The sequence below is a fragment of the Tiliqua scincoides genome, chromosome 3, assembly GCF_035046505.1.
Source record: "Tiliqua scincoides isolate rTilSci1 chromosome 3, rTilSci1.hap2, whole genome shotgun sequence".
Lineage (NCBI taxonomy): Eukaryota > Metazoa > Chordata > Lepidosauria > Squamata > Scincidae > Tiliqua > Tiliqua scincoides.
Window position 1 is genome coordinate 198224965 of NC_089823.1, and position 24850 is coordinate 198249814.

The 24850-nt window shown below is 44.4% G+C and overlaps 1 protein-coding gene across 4 annotated transcripts; it reads left to right on the forward strand.

The window, feature by feature from the left end:
• Positions 1 to 15: 15 nt before the first annotated feature.
• ANAPC13 (anaphase promoting complex subunit 13) lies at positions 16 to 22840 on the forward strand. Of its 4 annotated transcripts, XR_010794138.1 has the most exons (5): positions 16 to 55; positions 1590 to 1714; positions 2673 to 2801; positions 4713 to 4783; positions 22454 to 22840. XR_010794138.1 is itself a non-coding variant. In XM_066621729.1 (3 exons), exons 2-3 carry the CDS (start codon positions 1616 to 1618, stop codon positions 2796 to 2798), a joined length of 225 nt encoding a protein of 74 aa, XP_066477826.1. In that variant the 5' UTR covers positions 16 to 55; positions 1590 to 1615; the 3' UTR covers positions 2799 to 3743. The 4 variants fall into 4 exon arrangements, 3 of the variants coding, with proteins under 3 accessions (XP_066477826.1, XP_066477827.1, XP_066477828.1); XM_066621729.1 differs by lacking the exons at positions 4713 to 4783; positions 22454 to 22840 and having other exon boundaries at positions 2673 to 3743; XM_066621730.1 differs by lacking the exons at positions 16 to 55; positions 4713 to 4783; positions 22454 to 22840 and adding an exon at positions 73 to 160 and having other exon boundaries at positions 2673 to 3743.
• The last annotated feature ends 2010 nt before the right edge of the window (positions 22841 to 24850 follow it).

Below are 24850 nucleotides of genomic sequence, written 5' to 3' on the forward strand. Positions count from 1 at the left end.
AGCCCCTGTGACGTCACTTTCCGCTTCTCCGAGCTGGAAGCAGCGGCGGAGCGGGGTAAGGGAGGCAAGTCGGGGGAGGAGGATGTCTCTGACCGCGGTGGGCGGCTGCTCCGGCTCCCGCTCTTCAACCGTTGCTCTGTGGAACGGGGCTGCTTCTCAGGTCCATACTTACCTAGGAGTAAGCACCATTGGCTATAGTGGGACTTACTTCTGAGTAGACATGCCCTAAGAAGCTTTCCGTAAAACTACATCACTCCCCAGGGACGCTCTTGGTGTTGTAAGCTAAACAGTAATCAGGGCTGGCCCAAGAGCCCTCTTCCCCGAGGGGGCTTGCCAAATGCTGCTCCCTCTTCCCTGGTGATGGTCATCCTCTGCTCTTTCCGCTCCATGGCCTGGAAAAGGAAGAGGGGAGTGGGACAGATGACCCTTCTCCTCCACACTTCCTCTCCTGTTCTAACCCTTTCCTCCTTTTCCAGTGCAGAGGGAAAGACGAGGGGCAGTGGAGATGAATGGATGCAAGGGGGCACCTGCCAATCTGCTCCTGAGGTGACTGTCAGCCTTATAAATGGGTTGGTCAGTCATGGTAGCCATAGAATGAAAGGTCAGGTCCTCCTAACTGGTTAAACAACAGAAGGTAGATAAACAGAAGGAAGTAAGCAGTGGGTCCCCAAGAGACGTGCAAGCACAATTGCTCATAAATCAGCCAGTGTAGCTGTGAGCAATGAAGTGCAGAAGACACAGCCATGGTTTTTTCCCTAAACTTGGTTTAGGGGGTTTTTTTTGGGGGGGGGGGGGAATATTACTTTCTCATATTTTAAAAGCTAAAATTTGAAAAGGTTTTAAAAGCCATTCCTCTTAGGGATTTTATGAGGATAGGAAGAGTGACCGTGTACACAACTCTTCTTTAGTATGTTTTCATTCAACACATAGCTCATGAAATTCAATGCTATAGCATGTGTTGATGACCACTAGCTGAGATGCCTTTGAAAAGGGCTCAGATTTAGACAAATGGATGGTCTGTTGGTTATTAGTCATAGTGACTAAAAGAAATCTCCATATTCATTACGAATATCAGTTGGTGGGGGAAGGAGAGTGCTGTTGCCTTCATCTACTGTATGTGAGTGTATGAGAGGCATCAAGAAGGCTGCCAACTCTGGGAAAGCAGATGCTGGGAAAGATGGATCTCAACCTGCTCCAGTAGGGCTCTTGAGTTCTATACTACCAAAACGGAACCTACATTTAAACCGCATTTTGTAATATAGTGTATGCATTTTTATGTGTGCCTCATTCGTTTAGTAACGGGAGTCATTTTCATTTTCATTTTTTATTCGTTCCTGTGATTTCAAAATGCTGACTTGTGATCATGCTTCTCATTCTCCAGTATAAAATAGCAAGAGATAACATTAACAGCTAAATTTTGTCTTCAGAAAAATGTTTTATAAAATTGTAGAGGTCAGAGGCTATGATTCTAAGCCCTTACTTAGAAGTAAGTTCTGTTGAAATATATGGGATTTTCTTTAAGGAAACATGTTTAGGAATGGGGTCTGAAATCAGAAGAAATAAACAGAAACACTTTCTCTATATACCAGTCTAGTTCTCTCCAAGCTCAACAAAGATGGACAGTGAAGTACAAAGAGATGGGAGGATCCTGGATTTGATTGATGATGCTTGGCGGGAAGATAAGTTACCATATGAAGATGTGGCAATACCTTTGGTGAGTGCCTACTCCTTCATTGATTTGTCAGCATTCCTATGTCAGCATTCTTGCTCCTGGGGCTGGAGGGAGACAACTCCATACTGTGCACCTTGTGATCTGAGTAGGGCTCTTCCTGAGACGGGGTTTTGTACTGGGTAGGAATTCCATGACTGGCTGCCAAACGTCATCTATATCCTGTTGTAAGATGGTGGATGGGGCAAGGTGAAGGGTTTTTCCTGCTATTTTCCCCTTTCCTATTGCTCCCTATGGGGTTTCTCCTACCTGTGCCGGCTCTGTCATTGATGTATCATTTTTTTCTGGTTTTCGGAGAATATCCATCATCTGAAGGGGAATTAGGATCTGGAGTGCATCAATTCCCCAGTGTCCCTATCATGTTCTTCCTATGTCCTGCCCCAATCTCCTCCCTCAGTGTCTCCACCCATGGGATTGTGCTAGTATCTGAGATATGACTCCACTGTTATGCCATCATCTACAGTGTGTCCTTTGGCGGGAGGTGTTCTGTGTCAGCAGGACCATAATGGGCTATACACTGGCATGTCCCGAGGGTAGGATTTGGGCCTTCAGTTTGTCAACTTTTATTTCTAATAATGTAGATGAACTTATTCATTTCTTTGAACATGAACTTTATTTCTAATAATGTAGATGAATAATAATAATGAACTAATGCAGCTAAATTCCATGGATATTACATGCAAATATGTTAGCTCTAAATTGCTTGATTTCTGCATCCAAAAACAAATTCTTCTGGAAAGTGCAGTCATGTCTGGAATGGCAGATGGTAGGTGGTGTATTACAAAATAAGCTCAGTATACAACAGATTTATTACTCTTCTACTCTTGTGGAACTTTACATTCACCAGTGTTAAATATTTCTTAATTATTCTTTTCTGACATTGAAATTATATATATATATATATATATATATATATATATATATATATATTTCTTTTTCCCAGAATGAGCTTCCTGAACCAGAACAAGACAATGGTGGCACAACTGAATCGGTTAAAGAACAAGAGATGAAATGGACTGACTTGGCTTTGCAGTATCTTCACGAGAACATTCCTCCAACGGGAAACTAGCCTGTCAGTGATTCTTCATGCAGTAGTTTATCTGCAAAATGTTTCTGGCAGCTGTTCATCACCTTATGTCAACCTTCTTTAAGATAGATAGAAACTTTCTAGTCCTGAGTCAGTGGACAGACCTTTTGAGACAAATCACAGTCTTAACAGCTTCGTACAACTTGTGTGTGTTTTTTGTTTAAATGTTTTCACGTAAAATTGTGGGATGTCAGCCAGTGGCGTGAAAGCTGATCACAGTACTGATAAACATTAGTGTTTAATATAAACATCACTTTATGAAACTGAAGGAATTGTGCACCACCAAATATGATGAGGACAATAAAAAGAGGCAGCCTTGTAGTTTGCATATTTTAATAATAGATTCCCTACCCACTGCCATCCCATAGTATTTCTGTTGACAAATTCCTCTACTCTGGTATTCATTTATATTAAGTAGCATTGTCAGCAATGCTACTTTGTTGCTCTTTGTGAGGTATTCCTTGGGCCTTTTCACCTAGCAACCCAGTTCTATGTGTGTTTCCTAAGTTCAGTGGAGCATCCACCTATATATCTATGTGTTGGGTTAGAATATATCCTTATTCTGCATATTTGGGAACAAACTTGTTGCATATCAACAGGCTTGCTACAATGCTGCTTATTTTCTCTCATCCTCAGCAGTCATACCTTGGTAGAAGTATGAAATGAACCAACTTGTAAGTTTCATTCTTCTGATTAATTTCTAAAAAGAAAGAAATGTGAATTTTAAGTCTGCAAAGTCAGGCTTTAGTCATAGCAACAGAAACACTTGACTTGCTCTTGGGAATCTATCAACAATATGAAACAACATTCATGCTCCTTGTGTGACAACATTTTGTTTCCTACTTCTTGGGTGTATGTGTGCAAATTATTTTTATTAATTTCTACATTTAAGCTATGTTGTGTTTCTTTTTGAAAATTGTATAAGTAAAGCTGTTAACAAAAAAAAAATACTTGCTCACTGTCATCTATGGCAGGGCTCTCCAGACTCTGGCCCACAAGCTGGATCTGGCGCCCTGCCTTTTTTCTCCTCTGAGCGAATAGTACTTATGTTCCATGGGGGAGTCATCCTTCCCCGCCACTGATCTACCCCAAACTGTGGTCCGGCCCGCCTTTTGTGGATTCCATCACCCCAGCAGTCACTGTGCCCAGATTTCCAGGCAGATTCAGTGGACTGGGATGCAATTTGGGGGAAATTGGCAGAGGGGAAGGACAGCTCCCCGGAGGAATAAGCGCTGGTCAAACTGGGGACACCTTTCCAGTTGCACGGTAGTCTCCAGTTTGGAAACTACTGATCTGTGGTATGGAAGGGCTTCCCCATGTGTGCCCTTGCTTTACCAGACATAGTGTCTTTCACGGAAGCAAGAGATATGGCAGCTGTACCTTCTCCCAGCTGTTTATGCATTCTCTCCCTCAACATACTCTAGAAAAACAGACTTCCAGGTAAGCTCCACAACAAATACGGAGGGGTTTATTGAGACTGCAGAAGGAGCAAAAAGAAGAGGTGACATCTCCCTTTTCTTTTAGTGGGAGATTTATTAGCCTAGTCCCCGAGATGTGAAGTGCCAGTGCTACTGAAGTGACATCTAATAAGAGTTGTTTAATGTTTTGGCACAAAAGTACATAAGAACAAGCACGTCAAAGAACAAATTTTTGCCATGTATAAAAAATGGTGGGGATTAGTTCTTAAATGAATGCCTTGTTAGTTGTAATCTCAATTTTTTTAAAAAACAAGTTTATTTTAGCCACCATCTTGGTTATAAATCTTGACTTGGTGTGCATGCCATGAATGCTTGTAATTGCCAGTTTTCAGGTCTAATGTTAAGATGGCAGAGTCAGATTGCTTCTGCTCTGATCCTAATTTGTAATATACTGGCATCTTATTTTTTCTTCTTATAGTCTGTACACAAGGAGTTGTGAGAAAAAAAGAGCAGGCAGCATGAGGCTCCAGTTCCAGGACGCAATTCCTGGTAAGTTCAGTGTGATCTTATACAGACACCAAACTTTTCCAAGTGGTGAAGACCAGAAGTGATCTTCAGCACCCCCTACTGCATTTTAAGGTAGTCCTCAGTGTGAACTTGAGTCTTTTACAGTCCGATACTGCTGAAAAGCAGCTATAAAGTGCTGGATGCCAGCACAAGCTGCCAATGCACTGGTGGGAAAGCTGGACCTGTGTTTTCTTTAGGCTGATCGTCAGTCCAAAATCTTGGCAGGCCTTGCTAAAACGATCCATGAGCTGCTGGAGATCTTTGGCAGAGTGGGTAGTGACAGCTGCATTATCGGCAAAGAGGAAGTCACGCAGACATTTCAGCTGGACTTTGGACTTTGCTCTCAGTCTGGAGAGGTTGAAGAGCTTTCCGTCTGATCTGGTCCGGAGATAGATGCCTTCTGTTGCAGTTCCAAAGGCATGCTTCAGCAGGACAGCGAAGAAAATCCCAAACAAGGTTGGTGCAAGAACACAGCCCTGCTTCACGCCACTTCGGATGTCAAAGGGGTCTGATGTGGAGCCATCGAAGACAACAGTGCCCTTCATGTCCTTGTGGAAGGATCTGATGATGCTGAGGAGCCTGGGTGGACATCCGATCTTGGGGAGAATCTTGAAGAGGCCGTCCCTGCTGACCAGGTCTAAAGCCTTCGTGAGATCTATGAAGGCTATAAAGAGTGGCTGTCGTTGTTCCCTGCATTTCTCCTGCAGTTGTCTAAGAGAGAATACCATATCAGTGGTGGACCTGCTGGCTCGGAATCCGCACTGTGATGATAAACGCTCTCTGCAAGTACCTGGAGCCTCTTTAGTGCAACTCGGGCAAACAACTTTCCTACAACGCTAAGGAGAGAGATGCCACGGTAGTTGTTGCAGTCACCCCTGTCGCCTTTGTTCTTGTACAGCATGATGTTGGCATCCCTCATGTCTTGAGGTACTCCACCTTCTCTCGAGCAGAGACAGAGGATTTCATGCAGCTCCGTAGCGATGATCTCTTTGCAGCACTTTAGGACTTCAGCAGGGATGCTGTCTTTTCCAGGTGCCTTGCGAAAGGCAAGGGAGTCCAGGGCCACGTGAAGTTCTTCTAGGGTTGGTTCACTGTCAAGCTCCTCTAGCAAAGGCAGGCACTCAATGTTGTTCAGCGCTTCTTCGGTGACTGCATTTTCTCTGGAATATAGCTCAGAGTAGTGCTGCACCCAGCGTTCCATCTGCTGCGCCCGATCCTGGATGACCTCGCCTGTGGCAGACTTCAGAGGGGCAATTTTCTTCTGTGTTGGACCTAGGGCCTGCTTGATACCGTCATACATCCCCTTGATGTTGCCTGTGTCGGCTGCTATCTGCATCTGGGAGCAGAGCTGAAGCCAGTAGTCGTTAGCACATCTCCTGGCAGTCTGCTGGACTTTGCTGCGAGCAGCTCGGAGGACCTGCAGGTTGCGCTCACTGGGACAGGACTTGTGTGCTGCTTGAGCTCTTTTCCTCAATGACTGGTGTCAACTCCTCAGAGTGGGCTTCAAACCAGTCTGCCGTCTTGTTTGTCTCCTTGCCAAATATGGACAAGGCGGTGTTGTAAACGGCATTCTTGAAATGTTCCCATCTGTTGGATGCGTTTGCATCAACCGGGCCTGGAAGAGATTCCTCAAGCGCTCGTGCAAATTCCTCCACTTTTCTCTGATCCCGGGTCTTGCTGGTATCAATGCGAGGTCTTCCTTCCTTTTTCGTGTGATACAGTCGCTTTGTTTGCAGTTTCACTCTGCTGCACACCAGGGAGTGGTCAGTGTCACAGGCAGCACTCTGATAGCTGCGTGTGATCTTGGTGCTGGGAAGGCTGGAGCGTCTGGTGACAATCAGGTCGAGCTGGTGCCAGTGCTTTGATCTTGGGTGTCTCCAAGAGACTCTATGTTGGGGCTTCGTGTTGAAGAATGTATTGCTGACACAGAGACCATGATGACAGCAAAACTCTAGCAGGCGTTGGCCATTCTCGTTCATCTTCCCAATGCCGAACTGACCTAAGCAAGTGGGCCACGAACTGTGATCCGCACCAACTCTAGCATTGAAATCGCCGAGGATGAACAAAGGCTCTTTTACGGGGATCTTCTTGATAGTGGTGGCCAGGTCATCATAGAATTTGTCTTTGGCTTCTGCTGGAGACGACAGAGTCGGTGCATAAGCACTGATGAGAGTGACAGGTCCTGCTGATGACTGGAGCTGCAGGGACAAAATTCTTTCACTTCCCACAGTAGGTGGGATGATGGACTTCAGCAGGGAATTTCTGACTGCAAAGCCAACACCATGTTCCCTGGTTTCGTTTAGTGGTTTTCCCTGCCAGAAAAATGAGAAATTTCTCTCCTTGACAGATCCGGAATCTGGAAGCCTCATCTCTTGAAGGGCGACGATGTCCATCTACAGTCTGCTCAGCTCCATGTCGATGACAGCTGTTTTGCGTGCGTCGTCTATTTCTTGCAGGTCATCAGAGAAGCCAGGTGTCATTGTCCTAACGTTCCAGGTGCCCAGCTTTAGGGCAGTAGTTTTCTGTTTTCTGTTGCATGGTGCAGAGTTGTCGATCCACTTGTCGGTTTTCACTCTAAACCCCACGCACCCCGTGAGGTTAACGGACCGTGGCAAGGCAACACCTTACTGACTGGGGACTGCCCAGCTTAAGGCGGGCAGTAGCTGCCCAATGAGATGCAATGATCTCTCCCACCGTCGGAAGCAGCCCCTCGCGTCACGCTCTACGCCAATCGAGCGAAGACTTATAACCGGTAAACTGCTGCTTCCCGTGTTGTGCCGACGCCGTATGGCGAAGTTGGAGTGTCCTCTCCAGTGCGCGAAGCCTGGGTAAAGAAGGTATGGAGGATAGGCAGTTACCCATGCAGCAAATCCCCCCTCTCCACGTTGCTGGAATGGTCCAATGGAAAGGCAGAAGCCAATATGGTTGGTTCCAGCGGCGTCGCAGGAGTTGCCAGAACGTGACTGTGTTCAGCCATGAACTGCCTCAGGGACTCCGGCTCCTGATTTTGCCTCGAGGTTGACTCCTGAAGCCTTTTCCACAACTGGATATAGCCACAAGGCAGTGGAGGTTTGGGATCAGATTTTTCCTTCTCTTTTATGTATATAACTGGAATAAGAAAACTGCCTTGCTAGGCATCTATACAATGGCATTATGATATATCCCCTTCTTAATTACTGGAGGAGGCCGCGTACAACTGTCTGCGGCCTCTGTGGGCTTCAGAATGCCTCCTAGAGGCAAAAAAAGCCACTTCCAGTTTTTAGAAAAAAACTGGAAGTGATGTTTTTATGCCTTTAAAAAGGCACAAACACCTGCTTTTCCTCCAAAACCTGGAATTAGCTTCTTCTTTTTTTTGCCTCTAGGAGGCATTCTGAAACCCAGTCAGCAGGTGGATGCGTGTGGCCTCTGCAGGCTTCAGAAGGCTCTCTGGAGGATTTAAGGGGCCCAAAACCATGGATTTGCTTATCCACAGTTTTCAGCATCTGTGGGGTGTATGAGAACAGATCCCCTGTGAATACCGAGACCCCACTGGTACTTACATGTAAGTGCACCTGCCACTTTGCAGCCCATCCTTCCAGTTTGGAGAGGTCCTCTTGAACCTCTTCACAACCCCTTCTGCTCTCAACCACCCAGAATGCTGCTCAGGAGCCACCAATCCCTGGGACTTGCCAGGCACAGAACATATTCATAGCTGGCCGCCTCTGTGGCTCTTCAGAGGCAGCCAGTCAGGTGGCCCTCCCACAGATGCCAAGGCATGGCTGCATTTCACTTCCAACATAATGCAAGCCCCCCCCCATTTGTCCTCCCTGAGTTTCTAAAGCAGTGTTTCTCAAATTGTGGGGCAGGACCCACTAGGTGGGTCACGAGCCAATTTCAGCCACTTTCCAGCACTTTCAGCCAATTTCCAGCACTAACACAGCCATATCAATGTGGCACATGCTGCATCCTGCAGTGGGAGAAGGCAGTCACAGAGGCTACCCCAAGGTAATGTTTGTTGCTTTACCTTGGGGTTGCATTCCAGCTACATCAGCACTGGAATGTTGGATAGGATTGGGCCCTCAGATAGCAGACCACTAAAGCATCTATCTTATTAGTTGATTTTTTTGTTCTGAGAGAACAACAAAGGCCCATGGCACCTTAAAGACTAACATTTGTTTCAGCTTATGTTTTCGTAGACTACATTCCACAACATCAAACACATGAAATTCTCAGCAAGGAGATGCATACACAGTAGGCTACAGGAAAAAAAAATTCTGAAAGAAATGGAAGATGGCTGAACTATATCCCAAGGGAGAGTTTTGGCTGTACGAGGTCTCTTCAGGGATATTTGCCCCCTTGTCACAGGGTTAGTCCCAACAGCTGCTATGGGTCAACTTGGACCTGTATAACTGGCGCAAGTCTAAGTTGATCCATGCAGGCAGATCTGGCCAAGGAAGGAGCTTTGGATTCGATGTGCACTGCTGCCCCCAAACCTGCCCCTTTCCTGGGCCTGATCTGCACTTCTTTCCACCCTGTCACCATCCTGTTCCACTCCCTGCACTGGGCTTACTGCTCTGGTGGGCATTCCAAGGTCTGTTGTCATGCAGGGGAAGACTCCAGCTTTCCCACCAGTGCATTGGCAGCTTGTGCTGGCATCCAGCACTTTATAGCTGCTTTTCAGCAGTATCGAACTGTAAAAGACTCAAGTTCACACTGAGGACTACCTTAAAATGCAGTAGGGGGTGCTGAATAGCTATCCTATACAATCTGCATGATTTTTTCAGTTGCCTTTAAAGTCAGAAACTCTTCCTTGGACTATCCAGTAGAGGTCACAAAAGTACAACAGTTTGCTTGGCTGTGAAGCAGCTTTCTTTAAGCTTGTAAGATCTTATGGCATGAAGGGGTTATCTCTTTGGGGTTGGTTTTTTCTTTCTTTCTTTTGTTTGATTTGGTTTTCTGTTTAAAGTGAATTCTTAGTCACTGCACATTGGGTTTGATGAGAAATTAGGGAGGTTAATGGAATCAAATCTTGTGGCACTCATCATCTGCAACTCTTTTAGGAAATGCATTTTAGGAAATGCATATTCTTTTAGGAAATGCATTTAGGCACTCTTTTAGGAAATGCATGGAGGATTGTATATTTGACAGATCAGTGCATATAATAAAACCCTGATGGATGCTCCTCGTAGGGGGAAAAAGGCTTTGGGAGGTAGGGAATTTGCATCAGAGATGTAAGGTGAGGCAATGCTTAACCTTTTCCTCTACCCACTGTTCTTCTACAGCAACATACTGCCCAAATGCTTCTTCCCCCCCCCCACAGGTTTCCAGGTGCATTTTTATGAGTTAAACATGCATCTAGTACCTCATTTGGGGTAAACAGGGAAGTAGATTAGAGTCAGTAGCAGTAGGGAGGGGGAAATGGCATGGAAAAGAAGGGTTAACCCCATTTGACTTTGGTGCCTTTTGCCCCTTCCTAAAGCATGCTTTAGTCTTGAGCAAACTCAAAGAGAAGAAACTGCAGGTATTCATTTTTAAAATAAAACTTAGAAGCAGTCACTGGAGTTTTCTGAGACAAATTAGCATGTAATGCACAGTTCAGATAACTAGCTTTTACATGTCCAGTGGGGACATTTGTCAGTGTGGCATGTGGTGAGCTCCCTGTAGGGCTTGCTTCTCTGAAAGGGTTCAGCACACACTATAAACACCTTGCTTTTCTAATCAACTGCAAGCATTCAGCTGGTTGAAAACCAAGAGGTTTTTTTAATTCATCATGCTGGACTCCAGTTCTACTAGAAGTCCAGGGTACAGTGTCCAAAACCCCTGGCACTTATAGCTGAAAAATTGCACAGCATTTCTGTCGCATCAGCAAGGATTTTGTGTTTTTCTCCCTAATGGCATTCACTCAACACTAATGTTATATGCTGTTTTTTCCAGCTCTGAAGAACTTCAAAAATAGTTTGTAATATGCCATTGGGGAATGACTGTTGAGGAAAATACTTGAAAGCCCTGCAGGGCATATACATGTCTTCCACATGCCTAAAAGGGCTGACAGGATTTGTGGCTTATGTGTTTAAGTATACAACATACTTTGCCCTTTATATAACATTGGAAAATGTGAATATGTCCTTTGTGGGACTACAGTTTGAGTGCAATTTAATAACCACTTTCCTTCCAAGACTTTCCTTTAAGTGCATGATGAATTCTCACTCCCTGGTATTTTGGGGTTTGTTGTAAAGTTGCATTGTATCCAATGTGCTCCTTCCTTTGAGACAATCAATGGCAGTATTACTTCCTAAAGGGATTTAGACCATACTTGTGAAGAGAAATGGAAAAGTGCTCACGTCAGCCTTGCTTTATGGAGGAAGGATAGCATAAAGCAGGAGATGGTTGCTTCCTGCCTCTTTCCTCAAACTCCTGCAGTCTGCTTGAAAACCATGAGAAAGAGGCCAGATGTAGTTTTCCACAGGTGACTTGAGGGACATTTGGTAGGGAGGCTTTTCCTCTTCTGAGATCTTCTATCCAGAACAGAATCAAATCAGGTCACAAATAAGCATCCTGGCCTGGTGCTTCAAGCAGTAAGCAGGCACAACTATTCACAAGAATATCTGTGAATGTGCACCTTAACCTGATGTGTTTCCCCACAGTGCAAACAGCAACATCAGAGAGAAGTGTTTTATTGGGGTTAGAGATTTGTGAAGAAATATTTCGTCACTCAGCGTGTAGTTAATCTGTGGAACTCCTTGCCATAGGATGTGGTGATAGCATCTGGCCTAGATGCCTTTAAAAGGGGATTGGACAAATTTCTGGAGCAAAATTTCATCACGGGTTACAAGCCATGATGTGTATGTGCAACTTCCTGATTTCAGAAATGGGCTATGTCAGAATGTCAGATGCAAGGGAGGGCACCAGGATGCAGCTTATAGTCTTGTTTGCTCCCTGAGGCATTTGGTGGGCCGCTGTGAGATACAGGAAGCTGGACTAAATGGCCTATGGCCTGATCCAGTGGGGTTATTCTTATGGTTATATAGATACGCTCTGCATCAGAGTTAGACACACTACGTATGTGTGCTCTTGGAGAGAAGAACACTGCTGCCCTGGAAACAGGGCCTGGTTCAACATTGGAAAATGTGGATGATCCATGCAAGACCTTTGCATACATCTCTGCAAGGAGCTCAGGCATGTGGGATTTGCTGTGCTGTCTAACTCTGAGGAAAGGAGCACTGAGGAAGATGGCACTGAAACGGATTCTATATATTCCCTTGGAGACAGAAGCATCAGTGATGTTACCAAGGCTGCCAGGTCCAGGAAGAAGTAAATGACCAGAAAAACTCCTCCCTTTTGTAGCCTGAGGCACAGGAAAGAGAAAGCTCCATATTCATTCAGACCTAAGTCCCAGCCCATTGCACTCTCTCCCCACTCCCCACTGCTGACGTCCTGACTGAATCTCCTCTCCCAGCTGCTACAGCTTTTTTAAACCTACAGAAATTCCCATCACAGATCTTTTAGTCATATTCTTACCTCTCCCACATGTTCTCCTTCACATTCTTACCCCAGCACACCTTCTCATAAAGACTTGCCTTGGTATGGTATTTCAAGCAGCAGGCCTATCCAGAAACACATTTATTAGTCAGGAAATACCCAGTTTCAAGCAACAAGCTGGCATGCCTACCTACAAGCATACCTGCTATTTGTTTTGGACATTTATAATAGGGTCTTCATATTGCTTATTGGTAAATGGTAAATGATAGAAACAATGATGGAAAATTGGTGTTTATTAAATGGCATCAAGTGGCCTTGAAACTTATTGGCAAATTTAAATATTGTCTGACATTTTCCTCTGGTCAGCTAAAAATCTTTATGGATCGATATCAGTTTTCACAAACTTCTGACATTTATCATTACACATGCCTCAAAATATATAAGAATATGAGAAAAGCCCTGCTGGATCAAGTCAAAGGCCAGTTTAGTCCAGCATTCTGATTTCCACAGTGGTCCACCAGCTGCCTCTGGGAAGCCCACTAGCAGGAGGAAAAGGCAGACTCCTCTCCTGCCATTGCTCCCCTGCAACTGGTATTTAGAAACATGTTGCCACTGAATCTGGTGGTAGCATGTAGTCATCATGACTAGTAGCCATTGATAGACAGCTCCTCCATGTCTTTGTCCAATCCCTTTTTAAAGCCATCCAAACTAGAGGCCATCACCAGATCTTCTGGTGACAAGCTTCACAAACTAACTATGCTTTGTGTGAAATACACTGTAGTATCTCCTTTTAGCTGTCTGAGCGTGCTTTCCAAAAGCACCCTTGGGCCAGCGCAAGTCCCTTATGCTGGCCCGTGAGGGTCACAAACGTGCTGTAAAGCATGTTTGTGCCTCCATTCGAGTCAGGGAGGTCAGCTCAAGGACATGCACTGGCCTCTCCATGCTGACGCAGGTCCTGGGAAGAGTGAGTTTGTGCAGGCCTTTCCAGGTTGGCACTGGAGTCTGGGGAAGGTGAGGGGAAGGTGTTTTGGGGGAGGGCGAGCACTGGGTGGGACTGTGGGAGGGTGGGGAATGGGAGGCAGGGCCAGGATCCAGCCTTATGTTGGATGCTAGACCTATTCCCAGACAGCCTGGGCCACCCCTGGGCTGCTCGGATTTGTGCCACTGATTTAAATGGCATGGGTCCGAGTAGCCACACTGAAGCTGCTGCAGTGTTACCCAGGGTAAGGGGAAGTATTCCCCCTTGCCCCAGGCTGGTCTTCAGTCAGCCCCAAACTTGTGCTGGATACAGGCCCACCAGCCCCAGTGCATGTTAGGATTGTGCTGTAAGTCTTCTGCCAATCAGTTTCATCGAATACCCTGGTTTTAGTATTGTGAGTGAGGGAGAATGATGCACTTTTCTCTTTCTACCTCATGCATAATTTTATGAATCTCAACAATATATGCCTTTGATTACTTTCTTTCCAGCTAAAAGAATCCTAAATGTTGTAGCCTTTCCTCATAAAGAAAGTGCTCCTGCCCTCTGTTTCAGTTGCCCTCTTTCACCCTTTCCAGTTCTACAATATTCTTCTTGTAGCAACCAGAACTGTACACAGTATTCCAAATGTGACTGCACCACAGACTTATATAAGGGAAATATTCTACCAGCAGTCTTATTCGCAATCCCTTTACTAATGACCTCTAGCATGCAATTTGCCTTTTTCACTGCTGCCCCACACTGGCAGCCCAATCCTATGCATGTCTACTCAGAAGTAACTCCCATTAGAGTCAATGGGACCTACTCCCAGGAAAGTGTGGATAGGATTGGGCTGTGAGTCAGCATTTTCATTGAGCTATTCATCACAACCCCAAGACCTCTTTCCTAGTCTGTCATTGACAACTCAGACCCCATCGGCATATATGTGTGGTTTTTTTTGTCCGCCTTCCTCCCCCCGTGGATCACTTATGGGCATTAAACTGCGTTTGCCATTTGGTTACCCATTCACCTAGTTTGGAGAGGTCTTTTTAGAGCTCTTTGTATTTGCTTGGTTTTTAACACTGAACAGTTTGGTGTCCTCTGCAAACTTGGTCATCTCACTGTTTACCTCTAATACCCGATTGCTTATGAACAAGTTAAAAACTACTGGTTCCAATACAGATTCTTAGTGGACTCCACTGTGAAAATTGTCCATGTTTCGTTACTCTCTGCTTCCTGTTATTTGGCCAGTTACTAATCCATGAAAAAACCCATCTTCTTATTCCATTATTGCTAAGTTTACTCAAGAGGCTTTGGTGAGATGATGATGATGATGATGATAATAATAATAATAATAATAATAATAATACAGGTATTTCTATACTGCTTTTCTTGGTCCTCAGATTTCTCCTCAGACTTTATTCAAGGCGGTTTACATAGGCAGGCAGTTTAAATCCCCGTAGGGATTTTTACAATTTGAAAAATAAGGTTCTATCTTTCAAGAAACCACAACATTCAGATGTTTCTTTCTGATCTGGCTGCACATTCTGGCCTCCATCCTCCCACACTCAGAGCAGATGGAATAACTCGGCTCAGCTTGTCAGCTGCTTCAAGGTCACACGATGCTGGTGGCCTCGAACTGGCGACCTGCGGATGTTATCTTCAGGCAAATGGAGGCTCTACCCTCTAGACCAGACCTCCTGCCCTTAGCAACTTAACAAAAGAACTTAAGAACTTAACAAAAAGCTTTTTAATAGTCCAGATATAAACTATCAACTGAACCACCTCTATCCACATGCTTAGTGACACTCTCAAAGTACACAGGACTTAATTTTTGCAGAAACCATGCTGATTCTCCTTCTGCAAGATTTGTTCTTCTATAGTAGTAATTTTATCTTTGGTTATGCTTTCCAAATTTCTAGATCTTCCACAAAGTCATCAATCTAAACTAGCCCCCAGCTAACAATTCTGTTCCATTAAGCGCAAAATGGAATTCAAGTACATCAGTCCAATTAATCATAGGTGCAAGATATAGGTGGTTACAAACATTGTTTGTTTCATATAAGTGTGCTCCACACCACAGAAATAAAGTGCTGGGAGGTGACAGAAATGCAGGACCAGACTTCTGAATCCACACCTATTAAACAAAGACTCATTAAATATTTTTAATAATAATGTTATGTAATGCAATTAACATATTTCATATACAAATTCTTGATAATTACAAGGGTTGTTATAAAACGTGTTCAGCTTTTTTCTTCATGTTGCATCTGTCACTCACACAATGGCAATATAAAAGAAATGTTTTTCCTATTAGGGAGTCCTACTCAGATGCAAAAGGTCAAAACTGTAACAAATTGTGATTTTAGAAGTGACAGCCTGTTTATGATTGAGACTCTCTGAGTATATGTGCTCATAGGTAGATCTTCCAGCAACTGTGGCAGGGTGCTAAATCCCATCCCTCTTACCAGGGATGTGCCGGAACCACAGTGTTGAGTCTTAAGTCGAGTCCTGAGCCTCCGCCCCTTAACCCAAGTCGCCCACGAGTCATAACAGTGGCTGTTGCAACTTGTCCAGTACTGTTTTTCAAGTCTTTCTGAAAAGCGAGTCAAACCTCGAAGCAGTCAAAAAAGCAAGTAAGCAAGCACACACACGAAACATTTACCAGCATGCACAAAAGTGAGCCTTGACTTGAGTCTATTAGTCTTTTCATTTTTAGGGTAAAACCCCTGAGTCCCAAGTCAATACCCAAGTTTTGGCATGTGTTTTTGTGACTCAAATCCAAGTCATCTGAGTCATGGCCCATCCCTGCCTCTTACCCAATGGTGCTGGATTGGGAGGTAAGGAGTAGATCCCAGGAGATGCCTCAGCCCATCACTTTCCTCTTCTTCATCTCCCATTCCATTTGCCTCTGCTTTTCAAATACAGCAAGCATGGAAGGAGTGGTGGTGGATGCAGAAGGTGGATCCTATTCGTGTCTACTCAGCAGTAAATCCCTTTATGGTCAATGAGTCTTACTCCCAGGAAAGTGTGGATAGGATTGGGCTCTTACTTACTTATGAATTTATACACTGCTTTATCTCCCTAACAGGCACTCAAAGTGTTGAGATTATTACCCAACATAAAATTGAGATAGGAGGCAGTGGCGTCGCTAGGAGGGGTGCGGGAGGTGCGGGCCGCACTGGGTGACGCGCCCTGGGGGGCTGATGCGCTAAAATTGCGCTGTTAGGAGCTACTGTGTCGTGCCATACACTGTTGGATATGGAATGGCCAGCGGGCCTCCCGCACTGGGCGACGCGAATCTTAGTGACGCCACTGATAGGAGGGATTACTGTCCTAGCTTAATGACAAAGGAATGTACTGTGAGCCATGTATGCCTCACTGCAACTTTTCCAAGGGTATCAGTACCTAGTCACTGGAGAGAAAACTACCCTGCAAGCCCTGTTTTTTCTCCCTGCCTTCTCTTCCAAGCCCAGTAGTGAAATAATGGCAGATAACAACTTACAGCAGCAGCTGGGCTCATGGCCAAGAGTGTTGAGGGAAGTATTTCTTTGTAATTTCTCTCCATCCTTCTGTTGAGAAGTTCCAACAAGCAGCTGAGCCACACCACACATTACATTTTGATGTGTACACATGAAATGTTTTACATGTGCACATAAAAATGTAAAGGCTGCATGCAAACCAAATTCCTGTTTCCTGCACTGGGTAACATCTAGAGTTGTTCTTCTGGAGTGAGGACTCTTCCTCTGGAGCAAGCTATATTGGATGCCACCCCATATGCACCACATATGTACCTGCACTATTCTGGTGGTGTAAGGCCCACAAAGGATTAGGCCAGGGGTGTCCAACCTTTTTGGCAGGAGGACCACATCATCTCTCTGACATTGTGTTGGGGGCTGGGAAAAAAGAATTAATTTACATTTAAAATTTGAATAAACTTGCATAAATTTACAAAAATGTATTAGAGATGGAATTTATATGAATGAATGAAGGTCTCACAATAGCTCAAGGCCTATAAAAGGCTTTGCACAAAGCAAGGCTGGCCTTTCCTTTACTGCCGCTGCTGCTTCACAGACATGAAACAGCAAGGAGTGGAGGGAGCCCTTGGTCCGCAGCTCGCCCAAGAGGTTACCCTCATGCTGAGAGCAGTTGCATCTGGCCAGCACAGGTTCCAGCAAGTGTCTGGAGGGCCAGAGGCTCATTGGAGAGTGGGGGCTCCCCATAGGCCGGATTGGGGGTCCCTGAAGGCCGCAAATGGCCCCCGGGTTGGGGTTTGGGCACCCCTAGATTAGGCTTTTAGATATATCAATTATATCACTTAGGGCACAATCCTAACCAACTTTCCAGCACTGAGGAAAGGCCAATGCAACTCTGAGGTAAGGGACCAAACATTACCTTACCGTGAGGAGGACTGCCCTTCAACTGCAGGATGCAGCACATGCCCCACTGGCCCAGCTATGCCAGTGCTGGAAAGTTGGTCAGGATTGTGCCCTTAGACTGTAATCCTGTACACACTTCCTGGGAGTATGTTAAATACTCCTGGAAGTTTACTTCTGAGTAGATGCACATAGGATTGCACTCCCAGTTCCTAAGCATAAACTCTTTGCATTTTGGCAGACACTGTAATTGAAGCGAGTACTGTACTTTGCTGAACTGGAGCAGACTCCAACCCTCCTGGCTGTCTTCCTAATGTTTTGGGTTGTCCATACAAACACAAAACAAAGCAATATGGCAAAAACAGAAATTACATTCCTTTCAGAGGCCATCAAAATGGTCACATATGCCCTCTTAGAAGCACTGCTGGCTTTGTTCTCATGACTCTCATTCCAGACTTATGATCAAGTCTCTGCAGTAAAAAGAAGCAGTTGGTGAAATACCTTTCAGTAATAATGTTTGCCTGGAATCCGCACCAAACTAGCTTACTATCTCAGCAGAGAAAGGCAAATATGAGTTAGTGAATACCACCACCTTATTCAAAAATTAAAAAGTATCCATGTCTTGCTCTGCTTAGAGTTTCCTTCCTCCCTTTTAACACGATTATCTTCCCAACTAATCACATTTCACAACCGCCCTGGTACAGCAATGGTTCAACAAGTCATTAATTGCTGCAGCAGAACTTCAGGAGTCAAGAAAGGAATCATCAGGACAAACAGCAACAGAGGAGGCTGTTATCTCTATCAAAACAAGATTTGCTCTCCAGCCCCAGGCCTAGGAAAAGCATATATTTCATATCCTCTAACAAAATTTGGCAGAGGAAAACGGGTAAACTTGTTTTACATTAGATGGTGAAGGGATTCATTGTGTGGGAATTTCTCAAAATGAGCAAGCCGGTTCCACAGAGTATTAAACTACACCAATTAAATTTGGAAACACTGTATTAATGTCCAACTAAACATCCCCCTTTAAGCCAGAAATCACACTTCCATATGCTGATGTCGTAAATTTCTGCTCCAGCATTGGGTACAAGATTGAAACTCTAACAGTGCCATTTGAACAAATAATGAGAAAGCAGTAATTTTAATTATTATATAAAATTGGAAGAGATCTATAGGGGCTCTCACTGTGTTGAAAGAGATCATTTCAATGCCAGTTCTGGTACTACAGTATTCTCATACACACCTCCGGTTCACCTATGTAAAGACAATGGTTGCCGCCTAGAGAAAATTAGGGCCCAGTCCTATCCAACTTTCTAGCACTGGTGGAGCCACAATGCAGCCCTGAGGTAAGGGAACAAATGTTCCCATACTTTGCGGAGGCCTCTGTGACCGCCTTCCCACCACAGGATGCAGCACATGTCCCATTGGTATGGCTGCACCAGCACTGGAAAATTGGATAGGATTGGGCCCTCAGTCATATACGTATAATTCCCAAGAAAATCCTTGGCACTTGGGTGCACCTAATCTTCTCTGGATTGTATCCATTGAAATGGACAAGCTACTAGCAAAAGCAGCAGGTTCCATTACTACCAACTGCCCAAACACAGAAAAGGAGGCTGAAATAAATGTGTTCGTCTTTAAGGCGCCGCAGGACTCTTTGTTGCACTTTCAAGCACGGATGTGGAGACGGCCCTCTCTCTTTTCCCTTCTTTTCCTCATCTGCCACTGATTTCCAGCATTGCCATGTGCATGTGGACATAACGCATACACATCCAGCATTACTTGACGCTTAGATATGGTTTTTATTTGGGCAGATAATTTAAGGAGCGAGCTGTTGTCAGCAAATGAGACAGTATTGGAATTTTAATGTGGACCATCTGGAGTATTTGCTAATGTTGAAATATTAGCATGATGTGGTAATTCTGGAGTGTATGCCAAGGAATGGGGGAGTGAACTGTTGGTACTTGTTGCCCTAAAACATAATAACAATTAGCATACTATCTTCCTCCCAGCACATAGACTTAAAAAAATAATAATGATACAATGTGTATGTAAGCTATGGGAGGAAGCGAGGATATGTGTTTATTCTTTTCTCTCCTCCCTGTGCTTTCTTTGGTAGCGGGGCAGTTTCTTTTCCAAGGAGACCTTGAGGTATGGGGTTTTGCTAGGCCCTCCGCCAGCTCGCATGGAATCTGGGTCTCCATGGAAACTGGCCACGAGGCTAGCAACAAACAGAGGCAGAAGAATTTCAGCATTGCCAGCCAGGCCTCACTGGAACAAGAAAAGTTCTCATTTAAAAATGAAGAAAAATAAACGCTTGTCCAAGGAACACATAGGGGGCAGAAGCGTTTCTAAGAATTCCACTCACTGGCGTAGACCCTGAAGCAGTGTAAAATGGACAGGAAGTTCTTGCTACTGCCCTCTCTTTCTTCTCCCCAAAGTCCCCCCAGAGTTCATATCTTGCTATCCCCAGTGCGAATCTGTCATGACTAAAGGACCATGCACCAGGGTGCTCGTGGAGTAATCTTGAATCAAAATCCTGGCACTCTGGATATTCCCTAGGCATGTCTTTATCAAAGATACAGCTATTTTGTCCATCATCACTTTTGTCCTGCATATGTGATTGAAAGGCAGTGAAGACATACACTGAAATGACTGGAAAATAATCTGTTAATGGAAAACGATGGCTTTATACATAAATACAGGAGTGCGCCGCTTAACAACCATCCGCTTAATGACGGACCGCATATAGGACAAATGCGGTCAAAGCACAACAAAGAGGCTCTTAATGAGGCAGTCAGGTCTCCCATAGCTTGCAGCAGAGTGTCTGTTTACACAACAAAGAGGTTCTTAATGCAAAGAAGAGGCAATCTACCTCTAGTATCCTGTATAGCCAGCTAATTTCTGGCAGGGAGTGTCTGTTTACACAACTAAGGCACAAGATTGGACTGAATGTTCACTTAACAACCTAATTGAATAACAGTGGGGATCAGAGAATGTATCCACATCAAGTGGAGCACACCTGTACTATGTTGCAATATTGGCTTAGGTTTGCAAAACTGTCATTCTGGCAGGCAGAGACACCTATCTACTTTTCACCTCAGATGGCCACACATAGATGCAGAAAGTGACAAACAGGCAGTGGTGGGCAGGTTTTGCAGTCGCAACTGGCTCTGAAGTTGAGGAAGAAGGGCCACTTTATACCAGCGGCCAGGTGTCTGAAGAAATTTAATGTGTCCCCCCCTCCCCCGAATCCTAGTGTTTGAAATCCAGCCAGTATTGATGAGACTGAGCTAGGCAGACCAATGCTCTGGCAGCTTCCTATATTCCTAGAAAAACCGTTGGCAGTTCTACTAGGAATGATTGGTAGTAAAGCAAGTAGCAGTCAATACTGCTGAACTGCATTTCTTCAGGACATATGTCCAATGCTCTGTGCTGTTCTTTACCCACACTCTCTGTGCTGGAGGTGACAGTAAATGCAGTAGCAACTACACAGTGACCCCCACAGAGCTGAAATGATACCCTAATGCAAAAAAACACAGTTGATTTCATTGATATCAATGGGCTTTAGAAAAACCATGGGGCTTACACAACAGTGACCACCCACTGTGTCATCAAAGAATTGAGACAATACAAATTCCCTTCAAATTAGCCAGAAAAAAAAGTGGGATCTTAATCTGAACCTAACAACAATTCCTTAAGCATCAAAGGGATGTGGGTCATTTTTCCTTCCCAGGTGGCTCAGGCTCTCATGTACTCTCCCAACTTGTATTCATGGCTCACCATTACTAAGACAGTTAAATTCTTGAATTTGCAGTGCTTCCATATGTTGGAAATATTTTACTCTGGGCTGTTTGGAGACTGATAATCCTATGAATCCTTTGGTATGTTTGGAATGTTTGCATTTCCTACTGTGTGTGTGTGTATGTATGTGTGTACTTTTTTTACACATGCTGTAAAAACAAGAGCTTCCTACTTACCTAGTAAAATGTCCTTTTAATGGTGCCAAGCCCCTTTTCAGTATCCAGAATGAGGAACTGAGCAGAACTAAATGTAATAGGGTCATCATTCATGTGTCCAGACTGTTAATGTATAAAGCAGGACCTGAATGACTATCTTTATCAGTAAAAGGGACACATAGGAGAGAAGTCCTGAACCCTAACCTTCTCTTACACCTTACCTCTCTGCAGTCATTTTTAACTGATGTTTTTTTCCATTCTTTGGTTCCAAAACCAGAAGTGATTCTATAAAAGAGAAAAGAGCCTGGAACAGCAGGTTGAGGGGAAGTAATGTACAGAAGAGAGGGGAGTGTTCAGAGCCTCTCTCCCATTCACATTTACTATTAAATTAAGTCTCCTCACCCCCTGTTTTATATTTGAAGGAGGCAGACATATGAAAAGTGTCTACCATTATAAAGTCTAGTTTGGCCCTGAATCTAACGTCACAATGAAGCCCGTTCTAATAATATGCCTATGACTTACTAACAGCAGAAGGGACAAAGACCAGTCTAAAACTACTTCTTCAGCCTTGACCAGCTAAACTTAGTAGGTGTTTACTGATGTGACATGGAAGTAGAGTGATGGGGGAAAAGTGTCGCCTGCTTAATTTCTGCATATCGAGTTCCTATCTAAAAATTAGCAATCCTAATACGAGCGTACCAGATTTATTTCTGCTCTGTTTCTGCCTATGCTGTTTCTTGTCCTCCCTGAGCTGTATTTCTCTAATGCCACTGAAAGGATCCCCAGACAGTACACTGGTGTTTTGAATTTTCAAATTTCATGCAGCTGCTTCATTTACAGCTCAAAAATCCCAGACTCCACTGAATATGTTTTAAAAGGCTTCTGATCTCTTCTGTTTCCCCAGTTTCTTCCTGCTCCATCACTCTGTCCTTGTTCCCACAATTCCCTTGATGCAGGAGTAATGAGAGAAGAGATCTTCTAGAACAGGGGTGCTCAATACATCGATCGCAATCCACCGGTCAATCGTGAGGCAAAATGAGTCGATCGCAGGCTTCTCTCCCGTCCACGCATCCCTGGGAGTGAGCCCCGTCCTGGGAGTGACGCATCCCTGGGAGTGAGCTCCTGTCTACACATCCCTGGGAGTGAGCCCCGTTGACTCTACTGGGGCTGTCTTACCTTTCCCCTGTTTTTGCACTGGTATGTATGGAGATCTGCCCCCCCCCCAACTTCCATCTGTTGGTTCTGTGTGCAAGGGGTTTTGCACTGGTCTTGCTGTGATGTCTATATAGAGATCTTCCCTCCCCCACACCTTTCCCCTGTTTTTGCACTGGTCTGTATAGAGATCTGCTCCCCCCCCCCCACTTGTATTGGAATCAAGGAAGATCTGGTGAGGAGGTAGATGTGGTGTCAGCAGTGGCCCCTTTAAGGGTAAGGCCTGGGCATCCAGCAGAGTGTGCTGCACCGCTGCAGCCACTTGAAGGCAATAGGGCCCTCAGGGATATAAGAGCACCTGAGGCAGGAAGGGCTCCACTTATTTATGTGAGTCAGCCTTTTCCTACATGAAGATCATTAAGTCTAAGTACCATTTCACCATGACTGATGAACATTTGGAAGTGTGCTTGAGGCTGGCTGTCAGCAGCTACTGTCCGGACTATGCATCCTTGGCTGATTCACTTCAGTGCAAGTCATCAAAGTAAACTCAAGTAATTACAAAAAATGTTTATAGTTACTTATGTTGTGTTGTGCAATACTGGCTCATGCAGTTATGCCAGGTACACCAATATACATTGTACACATAAATGTTAAATGTTATGATGGCGTGAACATTGTAAAAAAACTCTGGTAGATCTCCAGGCCTTGCTGGGTTTCAAAGAGCCAAAAAAGTGTCAGCACCCCTGTTCTAGAGTGAATCCATCTGAGAGAAAGAAGTCTTGGGCAACACACTTGCCAGCATGTAGCTGTTATTTTTCTGAGGCAGGACATCAACTTGTGTAGAAAAGAAAAAACAAAAACAGACATGTATAGTTGCAGCCAGCCAAAAAATTTCAACATGCATGAGCAAACTCTGCAGAAAATATGTTTCTTCTAAAAATCAATACTCAACATTTTTAATCGCCTTCTTTCTAAATATTTATTATTTACGGTTTTTAAACTTCTTCAGAAAAGGTCTGCTAGGCAGTAACCCTGTACCCCTTACATGGGAGTAAATCCCACTAAGCTCAGTGGGGCTTACTTATAAGTAAACATGCTTAGTATTGTGCTGCTAGAGTCCTTATTTGCTGACCTTCAGAAAACAGTAGCATATTCATTGTACTGGTTCATTATTTAGACATTATATCCTACCACCTAAAAGGCTCACAAGACACCTTATATTTAGCTTGCAAATCAGTGTAGCCTTCCTCCTTTTTCTCTTCCTTCTTCCTTACTGAGAAAGATGATGGATCCCTGAGAGGGGAAGGGGAAGATTTCTCAGGTATTGCATTTATATCTTTCTGTCTTTCTTCCACCATGAAACACAAGGCAACACAAATGAGACGGCAATTTCCTATCTGAGTACTCACCAGGCACAGGCTCACTTAGCTGCAGCAGGATGTGCCTTCAGATAGCACTTTGTTGTCATGAAGAAATTCATTCAATGTTGCGCATTGTATATATTTTCATTAGTTGTTGCTTTTTGTTTTGGTTATTATAAAGAAAGATTAACAACCTTCAGGTAATTTTGGATGGAAACATGGGAGGTGTCTCTTATTTGGAAGAAAACCAGATCCCATGATCTCTCATGTGTTTAAACATTATGTGTAACCACACAAGACACCTTGTAATGTCAGGCCCACATCATTGCATTGATATCGTGACAACTTCCATTAGTAAGGGCCCAATCCTGTTCAACTTTCCAGTGCTGATGCAGCTGCAATGAAACCCCAGGATAAGGGAACAAACATTCCTTTATCTTGAGACCTTTGTGATTACCCCTCCGAAGCAGGATGCATTGCACACCCCATTGGCATGGATGCACCAGCTCTGGAAATCTGGATAGGATTGGGCTCTGAGTTGCTTAGGTTCTGCAGTTGCTGGTCTCAGTGAAGGCAGCCAACTGGAAATAGCAAAATTGCCAAAAGATGGAATCATTCATGTAAGTTACATTCCAAAGATGTCACATCAGAGAGAGACCATTTGGCCTGGCTGAGCCCTTGCCCCTGCCCACAGCGCTTGATCTCCTGTGTGATGTGAAATATGCTGCCTGCTCTTGATCCTTCTGAACTTACATTGCTTTCAGAATTTCACCCTGGATTGTCTGGGA